Source organism: Stegostoma tigrinum, chromosome 25 (assembly GCF_030684315.1).
Source record: "Stegostoma tigrinum isolate sSteTig4 chromosome 25, sSteTig4.hap1, whole genome shotgun sequence".
Taxonomy (NCBI): domain Eukaryota; kingdom Metazoa; phylum Chordata; class Chondrichthyes; order Orectolobiformes; family Stegostomatidae; genus Stegostoma; species Stegostoma tigrinum.
In genome coordinates this window covers 36,940,639-36,953,006 of record NC_081378.1, presented here as the reverse complement: position 1 = coordinate 36,953,006, position 12,368 = coordinate 36,940,639, and the positions used below count along the sequence as shown (strand labels likewise).

Below are 12,368 nucleotides of genomic sequence, written 5' to 3'. Positions count from 1 at the left end.
AAGAGTTGCCCCATAGTGCCTTTTTAAATCTTTCTCCTCTCACCTGTTAGAACTGTGCCCTCTACTTTTGAACTCGGCTACTCCAGGGAAAAGACTTTGCCTATTCACCCTATGCATGCCCCTCATGATTCTATAAACCTCTACAAAGTCACCCCTCAGCCTCTGACACTGCAGGGAAAATAGCCCCAGCTTATTCAGCCTCTCCCTGTTGCTCAAACCCTCCAACCCTGGCAACATTCTTGCAATTTTTTTCTGAGCCCTTTCAACAACACCCTTCCTGTAGCAGAGAGACCAGAATTGAACACAGCATTAAAAAAGTGGCCCAAACAATGTCCTGCGCAGCCGCAATATGTCCTTCCAACTCCAATACTCGATCCACTGACCAATAAAGGCAAGCATACCAAACGCTGCCTTCACCATTTTTGCTCAGCAACACTACCCAAGACCTTATCGTTAAGTGCATAAGTCCTGCCCTGATTTGCCTTTTCCAAAATACAGCACCTTGCATTTATCTAAATTAAACTCCATCTGCCACTCCATGGCCATTTGGACCATCTGACGAATGTCCTGTTGTACTCGGAGATAACCTCCTTCGCTATTCACTACACCATCAATTCCCTTTCCATATATTTTTGTGTCAACTGCAAACTTGACAATATTACATTTATTTCCATCATTTAAGTCATTAATAAGTTTTGTTAATATTTGTGGCCTCAGCAACGATCCCTGTGTGACTCCACTAATTGCACTTTGAAAGTGATCCCTTTACCCGACACTCTGTCTTCTGAAAGTTAGCCAATCCTCTCCCTGTGCTAATATACTATCTCCAACACCATGGCTTCTTATTCAGTAGCCTTGCTTGCAGAGTCTTATCAAATGCCTTTTGGCAATAGAAATATATCTACTGGTTCTCCTTCATCCATTTTGGTTGTTACCTCCTCAAATAACGCTGATAAATTTGTCAGCCGTGATTTCCCCTTCATGATGCCTTGCTGCTTCTGCTGGATTATATTGTATTTCTAATTGTTCTGCTGTTACATCCTTTATAATGGTGTAACATTTTCCCAATGGCAAAAGTTAAGCCAACTGGCTGATTAATTTTTTTTTCTGTTTGATAAGGGTGTTATATTGGCAGTGTACCAAACTCTGGTCCCTTTCCAGAGTTTGAAGATTCTTGGATATTCCCACCAGCGCGTGGACTATTTCTGTAGCTGCTTCCTCTAAATGCCAGGATACAACCCATCGGTTCCAGGAGACTTATTGGCCTTAGCCTTATTAGCTTTCTGCATATTTTTTTCTCCAGTGATATTTATTGTGTTTACCCCTTCCACCCCACCCTTTAACCCCGATTATTTAGTCATTTTTGAACTGCAGTTAGTGTCCTCCACCATGACTCCACTTTGAAGCTGGATCTTTCACGACTTGTACTAATTTGCCTCATTCGTTGTTATATTAGTCAAGGTAATGATTCCTGTACATGCATTCCCCCTTTAGCTACTTTTTCAGAAGAAAACAGGAAAAAATATGTCTGAAGTTATTAGGAAATTTATATTTTCTGCATTATTTTTCTGCCAAGTAGACATAGTTTGATTTTAAATGATGTGCCTTTTAGTGTCTCAAGACTTTTTAATAGAAGTATTTATAAATACTTTACTGCTGTTATATTTTCAATACCCATTTTCTTTCCCTGTCTGTTGTTCCAACAAGAAACTCAGATTTTCTCACAACAGAGTCGATGATAGAGTAAAAACTCTCAGTTGAATTGTGAATGTGGTCCATTCCCTCTTCTTGAACACAGATGCACAGAACTAAAACTCTAGCATTTGTTAGGGCACTCTTGACATGTTCAACGGAATTTCGGCTTCTGCTAAACCCTCAAATCTGTGCTTATAGAAAAGATATTGGAAAATTGCTCGTGGAAAAATATGTTTCTCTTAAATGCTTTCATTTTGTCATTTCTCATATTTTTATTAATTATGCTTTGACATTTTTTAATAGTGTGGTAGAAGTTATTGCTTTCTGTATTTTTATTAGTAGCGTTTTTATTTGGGAGCAGACTTGTGTAGACCATGAACTCCAATATAGATCAGTTACGTTGAAAGGTCTGTTTCTGTGTAAGTCAATTTCAATGTAATTTGCATCCTGTCTTTTGCCAATTACTTGTAGTAGTAACATGTTTAAGTGTTATGAGCTTTCCCTGCATTTATTTTTAATTTAAAATTTGCCTTTCCATAGGTGTGGAAAATGCTTCCCTTCAGCTAAATCTGGAAGCTGAATTCCATTTTACCCACCTCATCATGACTTTCAAGGTAAACAGTTAGTTCAGCACTAAGTGATCCTGTTGCTGAAAGGCTCATAAATTTTATTAACGGAAGGAATACGTGGAATGACCTTTTTATCAGTAAACTTGTTTTGACATGAGTGAGTCACAAATGATTATTGGTCATTCATGAGTTTCCAGACTTTCTAATAACTGTGTGTATGCATTAAACTTGTATAAGTTACTGCTACTTTGAGCTGTAAAACGATTGAAGTTTCTTTCAGGAGTTTACGAATCTTGCTAACCTACTACCACGCTTTTAGAAAGGCAATACTTTACTCGATCATGAATAGCCTGACATTCACACCTTTTATTTCTGTTTTGTAAAGCTCCACTTAAGGAATATACAATTTGTTTTTATGTTTAAATGTACAATTTATGCTTGATTTCCACCTGCCTGGTAGAGGCTCTCCTGTATTTGAGTTAGTCGCCCTATAAAGACTGGTCTATAAACCACCAGCTGAAAAAAATTAAAAATTATTTTATTAGTTATAGTATGGCAAATTGAAATTAGAAAATGAATGTGATTCTATGCCATCATAATTTGGATGAGCTGGTCCGCTTAATGTAAAGAGCACATTCACCCCTGTCTGCATGGGTTTCCTCTGGGTGCTCCGGTTTCCTCCCACAGTCCAAAGATGTGCAGGCTAGGTGGATTGGCCATGCTAAATTGCCCGTAGTGTTCAGGGGTGTGTGGGTTATAGGGGGATGGGTCTGGGTGGGATGCTCCAAAGGGCAATGTGGACTTGTTGGGCCGAAGGGCCTGTTTCCACACTGGGAAATCAACTCTAATCTAAAGCGATTCCAATTTAGTTGAGTTAATCTTTCGTTACCATTTGTATAGCATCAACTATTATTAAAAATTCATTTTTGTGATGTGGCATCGCCAGTAATTAACTTATTGCTCATTCTCAGTTGTCCTAATAGTAGACTCCTTTCTTGTTTGTGTTCTAGTTGTAAATACGTTCATTTTCCTTAATTTGTCTTTTCACAATTGAAGAATCCTAATCAAGAGCAGTGTGGATGCCCAGTGCAGTGCTACTCGTACTGTTTGTTGTTACTTGGAGGAAACATCTGCAGCCATGCCACCTCTGGTCATTCTGTGGGTTTACCTAATATGCAGAGTTCAATCTGGATGCCTCTCAGAATATACTGGAAAAGTGCTAGGTGAAACTTACCCCTGGGCATAGGGCAATTTTTTTTTTTGGATTGAGCTGTTACAATGTTTAAAACCTTCTTTAAATTCCAATTCAATTGCAGTGTTTTTTTTAAAATTAGCTTCTATTCCCAAGTAGGTTTCCAGTATCTTTTGGTACTAACTAACTAATGCTGATAGGTTCTTTCTATGCAGCTAGGGATTGAACGAGGGACCTTCTGGTCTGTATTGTGTAGTTAGTTTCCATCTGTATCATGGAGAATAACATGATAATTTAGTAAAATTTGACAGCCCTTTCTAATTGCCCCTTTCCCAACAGAATACTTTGTGTTACCTACAATGTATAAACAAGGAGCAGGAATTATTTGGCCCCTCAAATCTATCAGCTCTGCTATTTATTAAGATCTTGGCTCATCTGATTATATGTCAAACTTGATATACCCACCTGCGCCGATAATCTTTCACCATCTTGTTTGCCAAAAATCCATCTGCCTCTGTTGTAAAAATATTCTAAGTCTCTTTACTTTAAGTCTTTTCAGGTGATGGTTCCACAGACTCTTAATACTCTGAGAAGAGAAAGAAAATGTCCAGTTTAATGACTTCTGGTTTTAAACAGTAACCTTAACTTCCAGATTCTCCTATTGGAGGAACCATCCTCTCCACGTTTGCCCCTATTATGACCCCTCAATCAGGTCATCTCGAACTCTTCTAAACTTCAGTGAATATGAGCCTAGCTCATCTGACCTTCTTTGTAAGACAATACACCAATTTTCAGATATTAGTCTGGTGAACATCTTTTGAATTGCTTCAAAGTCATTTAGATCCTTCCTTAACAATTTTCTACCATACTCCAGGCATGGTCTTGCTGATGCCCTGCATAAGTGAAGCTTAATGTTCATATTTTAGGATTCAATTCCCCTATCAAAGAATGGAAAAATTCTATTAGCTTTCCCACATTTTCTCACTATTTATTATTTTTAATACTTCTAGCCAAAATGGACAATTGGGAAACTGTCTCTGCTCAGATCTTTGTCCACTCATTTAGACTCTGTATATCCATTTCATAGTTTATTTTCCTAACTATCATTATCTTAGCAGCAAGTTTAACTCCCATACCATCTAAGCCAAATCATTCCTATAAATTGTAAACAGCTGAGGTTGCAGTGCAATTTCCTGTGGTACATAATTTATGAAATCTTGCCAAAATGATAAAGACACATTTTTTCCTAAGCACTGTAAACCATCCAATTACCTGGTCATTTCAATAACATACACCTCTGTTTTGGCAGTAATCTTTGTGGCACCTTATTTTCTGGACATCTACGTACAATACACCCTCCAGGTCTCCATTATGCACAGCACATGTTATTTCTTCAGAGAGCTCAAATAAATTGGTTAAATTGATTCCCCATTTGTCAACTCTATCTGATTACCCTGAACTGCTAGAACATCTTTACTGATAACTTCTATCATTTTTCTTATGACTGATGTTAAACAGACTTTCCTATATTTTCCTGTTTTCTGTTTCCCTCCCCTTTTTTTAAAAAAAAAGTTACATTTGCCATCTTCCAATCTAACGAGACCTTCCCCGAATGTAGGGAATTTTGTAAAATTAATAGCAATCTGCCAACTGTCTCACTGGCCAATTTTAAGACTTGACATGAAGTCCACTAGGTCCTGGGCTGGTCAGCCTGCAGCTCCCAACAATTTGCTCAGTACCACTTCTCTGGTGATTTTAATTCTCGTGAGCTCAATCCATCCTTCTACTTCCTGGTGTACTGTTGCCTGTCAGGCATACAGATGTATGAATCAGGAACAGAAATAGGTCGTACGGTCCCTTGAACCAGCTAGCTATTCAGTAAGGTCACGGCTGAACTGATTTTAAGCTTAAATCCACATTCCTACCTACTGCTGATAGCCCATCAATACCTTGCTTAACAAGAATCTATCTACCTCCACCTTAAAAATTTTCAAAGACTCTGCTTCTACCACTTTCCCAAAAATTTGAGAAATGTTTTAAATGGGTGACCACTGGTTTTTAAACAATGATCCCTAATTCTCTTGCAATGTTTTAAATAGAGATGAAGGCAATAAGCATATCTAATCTCTACTTATTATTAAAGGTAATGTCTTGTGCTTTGTGACCTTAAAACAAGATCTAAGCAATATAAAATGCATTGGAAAAATAATGAACCTTGACCATAAACAAAATTTGTATTGAATTGTACAGAATAGAAATCTGGCATATCAAAACCATGTACTCCTGTACTGTACTAGTTGAGTTCTGAAGCCTTTTGAACTTTCCTCCTCCTGTTATAACCTAAAAATGGAAGAACAACTTCAGAGAGTCATTGATCTGCTTTCCTAATTGATGCACACATAACTCCATAGAGGCTGAAATTTCTCCAAATTTGTGCATGTTCAGTTGATTTGAAAATATTTCTTTGTTAACCTAACAAATATTTGTCTAAACATACATTATGGCTATGAACAAAATGCGGTTTTCTTCTACAGATATGAAACTTTTTTTCAGAAGGAGAAGGAAAATGCAGAATGGCTAGTAGGGCAGTAACATGCCTTAAGTAACAATAGCTCTTTATTCAGTGACAGTACAGCGTGGAGCTGAAGGAACATAGCAGACTAGGCAGCATCAGAGGAGCAGGAAAGCTGATGTTACGAGTTGGGACCCCTTTACCCTCCACATTTCTGAAGAACGGTCCTGACCCGAAACATTAACTTTCCTGATCCTCTGCTGCCTGACCTGCTGTGTTTCTCTAGCTCCATGCTGTATTGTCTCTGACTCCAGCATCTGCAGTTCTTGCTATCTCTAAACTCTTTAGTCAGTAATAGTTTCCATTTCAAAGCTGCTCAAGTTTCTTACATTGCTTTGCAGTTACAGGGGTGGTGAGTGTTGAATTCTAAAGAGATTTCACATAAATTTACTTTGTATTCCTTCCAGTTTAGAAGTGTGAGAGGTTATCTAATAAGAGGATTCTGTAAGATAGCTACTCCCCTCAAGAGAAATTCCATAATGTAAGTAATCTTAAAAATGGAGCAGGACCTTTCATATGTAAAATCTGGAAGTGGTATTTCATACAAAGAATAGTGAAATACATGAAATTCTCTCCCAACTGATGTTGAGCCCATTGAAAATTTCACAATAGATCAACAGAACATTGTTGGATAAAGGCTTCAGGGAAATGGACTAAAGGTAGCTAAATAGAGTTGTAATTAGCCAGGATCTAATTAAATGGCTAAATAGGTTGGATACACCAATGCTGTTCATAAGTTTCATTTCACACATACAAATCATTGAATAGGTTTGACTAAGTTTAATCACTTTCTGAAAAAGATAAAATATCTCTCTTTTCTCTCTCTAGACTTTCCGCCCAGCTGCTATGATGATAGAGCGATCTTCTGATTTTGGGAAGACCTGGCAAGTCTATCGGTATTACGCTTACGACTGCGAATCATCCTTTCCAGGCATTCCAACAGGATCATTAAAGAAAGTGGACGACATTATCTGTGACACTCGGTACTCAGATATTGAGCCTTCTACCGAAGGAGAGGTTTGTAACAAATGCGTAGTAAGAAGCAGGTCAGGGCTTTCAGCTTAGTTCAACTCAAAATCCAAAATAATGATTGAAAATATCATTCCAAAATACTTATCTAAACATTATCATGTTTTTCTCATCTTTATAGGATGCACGTGCATTGCCACTTGTATGATTTATTAAACTTTTCTGTCTTCAGGTTATCTATCGGGTACTGGATCCAGCCTTTAAAATTGAAGATCCATACAGCCGGAGAATACAAAGTAATTGTTACTTCTACACTTGCTAATATTACTACAGTTTACTCTTTTTAATAAAAACTAAACATTCCTGTAATTTTTCCTCTCATTGCTATCAATGATTTATACAGTGGTACAATGATTTAATTGTACTCCTGCCAATATTAACATGGACCTCTAAATATTTTCTATTGTACTCGTTTTTCTGATAATGTTTCTTTATCAGTGGTGGTAACTGGGTAAATAGATGTGTGTTAATCATTGTTTCCTGTCTGCCCGACATGCTTCCTGTTGACCTGAATGTACTGGTTACAGTAAAGAAGTGTAGGATGTTCCCCATCAGGATATTGTTCTTGGCAGAGGACTGGAAATTGTAGATTTTTTTAAAAAAACTGTTAACTTCCAGGTTTTGTTTGATTTTTGTCAGTTCCATTTGTGTTCTCAATGAAACAGTAAGGGTATTCTGGTTGTGATGGTGAAAGAGAATACAGAGAAAGAAAAAGAATGTTTAATGCTTGCATAGCATTTCTTTGTCTGTGTCTTCCCATCCCCTCTTCCTCTTCCCCCTTTGCCCCACCCCCAACCCCGAGAACTGAACTTGAGCATAAACAAGAGTTGGATTTCGGATGAATGGCAGATTCATCCAGGTTTACATTTAAATCCAACTTGTTTGTTTCAGATCAGTGGAAGCACTCTCTCTCGTTCAGAATCTACCAAGAAAGGGGGTACATTAGTTGTGATTAAGCTGAATTTTGATCTTGTGCAGCAGTTTCACTCAACTTGACCTCATGCAGGGGTTCTCCAGCTTTTTATTTTATTGGCTTTGTGGAATTCAGGAAGAAACCTACAATTCTTTTTGTCCCTCAATTGATCTAGTTTTTAAAGATGAAATAGATTTTGGAACTGATTGACCAAAGAGGTGTTGGTTCTGTCAGACCTATGTCAGTCTTTAATTCTTTCTGTATTGTAAATTATGCAGAGATGTCCACTGAAATGTTATTGGAAAAGATTAGGCAAACTGATTGCAGTATATTTTGCATTCCGTTTGTAGTGCTGCATTGAGATTGAGCAGAAAATCTACTTCAATTTCTAAACCTACCGATTTGTCATAAAACACTTATCAAGATTATGAAAGTCGACAGATTTGAAAACATGATTTTTTTAAAGCTTCTAATTAGCGTTGCAATACAGTGAAATTGCAGAATTAGTGGATGTTGGCTAGTAAAGTTAACATTTTGAATGTATTTGAGAAAATGAACAACTTCATTGTTTCTAAGGCACTAATTTTAATGAGGGATTTTAGTTTAATTAGATGTTTTGTTTTGAAGATATGCTGAAGATCACAAACCTGAGGATAAAGTTTACTAAACTCCATACTCTGGGTGACAACTTGCTGGATTCTCGAATAGAAATCAAAGAAAAATATTATTATGCTATCTATGATATGGTAGTTCGGGGGAATTGCTTCTGCTATGGACATGCCAGTGAGTGTGCTCCTGTTCATGATTCCGATGACCAAGATGTGGATGGGAAGGTAAGTACAAGGGTCATTCGCAATCATATTGCCCTTCCTGATTAAAGCAAATATGTTTTCAATTTTAGTCTTGAACTATTGTTTAAATACTTTTCATTGTTTGGGCTTTGACGTGCCGCATTACGGCAATAAAACGTATATTTTTTCTTTCAAACTGGCTGCTACAAAATGTAAAGAGTTGCAAACTTTGTTTTGAGCCTTGAAATGGGAATGTGACCCGCTCCAGAGTGAAGCGAAATAAAACTCCAATCAGACTTTAATTGAACCCAGATGAAAAGTTTCCTTGACCTGACTCTGCCATTTCCTGTTCTTGAGCCTTAAGACAAAACTGAGCTTAAGTTTGCAAAGACTCAGCAATTAGAGATTTTTCACTTTCCTGTTACCGGGGTCAGACTGGTGTCTGGACGTATTCGTTTTGCATGAGACGCACTGCAGTAATTTCATTAGTATCATTTTTAATTTTTTTTCCTTCCTTTCCCCTCTCCCTGGGTTGCATCCCAGGCGCTAGATAAAACTGGCATCAAACCTGTTTCAGCCCTTCACTAACAGCCTGATCCAGCTGATAGGATGTAGAAAACAGTGATCTCTGGGACAGAAACTGCTTCTTGTTTCCCTTTTGGTGCCTCTGATTCCTGTTTGCCCAGCTGTTTAAAGGCAGAGATAATTAATTCAGTGGTGTGACTTAAAGCAGTATGCTTGTGTCTCTGTTAGACGGCGTAGTGCTTTAGCCTGCTGAGCCACCATGCTGTTTAAACCCTTTGCTGATGAGAATTTGAGTAAAGTTTGAACTCCACAGATATTCGTCTTGGCATTTCTTATTACTGAAGTGTTTCATTAAATGTACGCTCATTCAGCTTTTGGGCAAAATAATTTTTGATAAAGTAGATACGCTCTTCATTCCAATTTTGATTAATGAGTTTTTCCGAGTCTTTCAGGAGGCCTGTGACCAACGGTGTGCCACAAGGATCAGTGCTGGATTCCCTGATTTTTGCCATTTATATAAATGATTTGGATGTGAACGTGAGAGGTATGGCTAGTAAGTTTGCAGATGACCCCAGAATCGGAGGTGTAGTGGACAGCAACAAGAATACCTCAGAAGACAAGGGGATCTTGATCCGATGGGCCAATGGGCTGAGGAGCAGCAGATGGAGTTGACTTTAGATAAGTGTGAGGTTCTGCATTTTGGAAAGGCAAATTGGGGCAGGTCTCATATATTTAATGGTAAGGTCCTATGGAGTGTTGCTGAACAAAGAGACCTTGGTGTACAGGTTCATAGTTCCTTGAAAGTGGAGTCGTAGGTAGACAGGGTAGTGAAGAAAGCATTTGGTATGCTTGCCTTTATCGGTCAGTGTATTGCATAGAGGAGCTGGGAGGTCTTATTGAGGCTGCGCAGGACATTCATTAGGTCACTTTTGGAGTATTGCATACATTTCTGGTCTCCCTCCTATAGGAAGGAAGGATGTTGTGAAACTAGACATGGTTCAGAAAAGATTTCCAAGGATGTTGACAGAGTTGGTGGTTTTGAACTATGAGTAGAGGCTGAGTAGACTGGGGCTGTTTTCCCTGGAGGCTCAGGGTGACCACCTACAGGCTTAGAAAATCATGAGGGACATGGATAGGGTAAATAGGCAAGGCCTTTTCCCTGGGGTTGTCGAGTCCAAACTGGAGGGCATAGGTTTAAGGTGAGAGGGGAAAGGGACCTAAGGGGCAACCTTTTCATGCAGAGGGTGGTGCATGTGTGGAACGAGCTGCCAGAGGAAGTGAAGGAGGTTAGAACGATTACAACAATGGAAACATACAGCATCTGGATGGATGTATGAATAGGAAGGGTTTAGAGGAAATGGACCAAATGGTAATTTTGATATATCCAGGAAAAATTGGTCAGCGTGGACAATTTGGACCGAAGGGTCTGCCTCTGTGTTGAATATCTCTTTGATTCTATGACTGTAAATGCATTTCCCCTCTTCCACAGTATCATTGCAGGTGAAACAGAAAAAAGATTTCAATTTCACAAAAACAGTGGTGAAATTGCTCTCTACCTTCCAAATATTTCTATAGAATATGATTGATTAATAATGATTCACAAGTGCATAGTGTTCCTAATACATTAAAATTTTGAATCTTTGAAGAATAATTTTGTTTCAAGAAATATTGGGCCTAAATGTTGAAAATTATGAATGTGTGTAGCGGTTAGCAGTTTGATTTCGATCCATACAGAGAATAAGTAGTTTAATATTTGTGACTCAACTGGGAGAGCTGCAAGAGTTTTGAACTCCAAATGTTCCTGTGTGTGTCAAAGCAGCATTTATTTAGACACCTAATGATTATAATCAAGTTAAATAATGGCCCGGATTGTGTTGTTCCCATACCTAGTCTCTTATCCTTTGTCCCCTGTTACAGCTAATCTTCAAGTTTGCCGATTTATTTTGGCTCCAGAGAGGGTGCCCTCAATTGTTAAGCTCCTGAGTGAGGCAGGATGTACTGCTTTTCCTTCTTTATTCACCTGTGCCCTTAGGTTGAAATAAAAGATCCCTCCCCTTTTTTAGGGGGTACCTTTCTCCCAGATCAAATGAACTTGTTGTAGAAGAGCCTATGTAACCAAACTTTCTTCTCTTAATGAGAGAGAGTCAATTGGTTACTCAGGCAAGCACAAACAAGCACCTCTGCACGCTAGCACAGGCTGAAGCTTGTTTTGCTCCTTGTATTCTTGAAAGGGGAAAATGCAAATATGTCTCTCACCCAAACTGCTGTCTTTTCTCCTATCATGTGCACTGCCTGAGACAGTCAAGATCCTTCTGAGGAAGGGTCACCAGACCCAAAACATTAACTGTTTTTCCCTTCACAGATGCTGCCAGACCTGCTGGGCTTTTCCAGCAACTTTGTTTTTGTTTTTGTTCTTGATTTACAGCATCCGCAGTTCATTCGGTTTTTATTTGGTCAAGATTGTGTGTTCGCTTGCAACGCATTTCTTATTTTGAAACTTCCTTGACCTGTTCATGTGTGACATTCTGGAAGACATTCCGGACAGCCATGGTCACAGTCACCCTTTGGCAGTTTCGCCTTATTTTGAACAAAAACACTGCAGTTAAAAGTTCAGCTTGTCCATAGGGATCAGGCATTATGATCCGCGGTCATCACATCATTCTCTGTATTTCTTGGCCTGAGTTCCTGTGCTGGATGTTTTACATTATGTGTAGTGTACCTTCAGTTTAGCTGAACCCTTGTGTTATAGCATCATTGGGGGATGTCGGCTGTATCTGTTTTGTTTGAAGTAGTGCTAATTGCTGGAGTCCAGTAAGTGAAGAGTTTAACTGCTGCACAGTCTCAGCAAAAATCTATGGAGGGAAGGGAAGTGTAAGGAAGGTAGGTGAAGGGATAGTGTAGTAGATGAGTGGGTGAAGGGATGTGGCAATATGTAAATAGGTGGGGGTAGAAAGATGACCGGTAAGTGGATGATATGGTTATTTTATGAGCAGTCCTTACCACTGTTCCATAGTGTTGCATGGTCCCTCTGTAATGTTGCTCACCATAAGATGGATTTGCTGCTACCACCATCTTTTGAGAC

At 38.7% G+C, this 12,368-nt stretch overlaps 1 protein-coding gene across 1 annotated transcript in view; it reads left to right on the top strand.

The window, feature by feature from the left end:
* Positions 1-12,368, top strand: part of lamb1a (laminin, beta 1a) — an 86,265-nt gene that overhangs the window by 12,478 nt on the left and 61,419 nt on the right. Inside the window, exons 4-7 of the mRNA XM_048554036.2 lie at positions 2,236-2,309; positions 6,857-7,045; positions 7,230-7,293; positions 8,598-8,803. Of these exons, the coding sequence (XP_048409993.2) occupies positions 2,236-2,309; positions 6,857-7,045; positions 7,230-7,293; positions 8,598-8,803 (533 nt within the window). The remainder of the gene's footprint in view (positions 1-2,235; positions 2,310-6,856; positions 7,046-7,229; positions 7,294-8,597; positions 8,804-12,368) is intronic.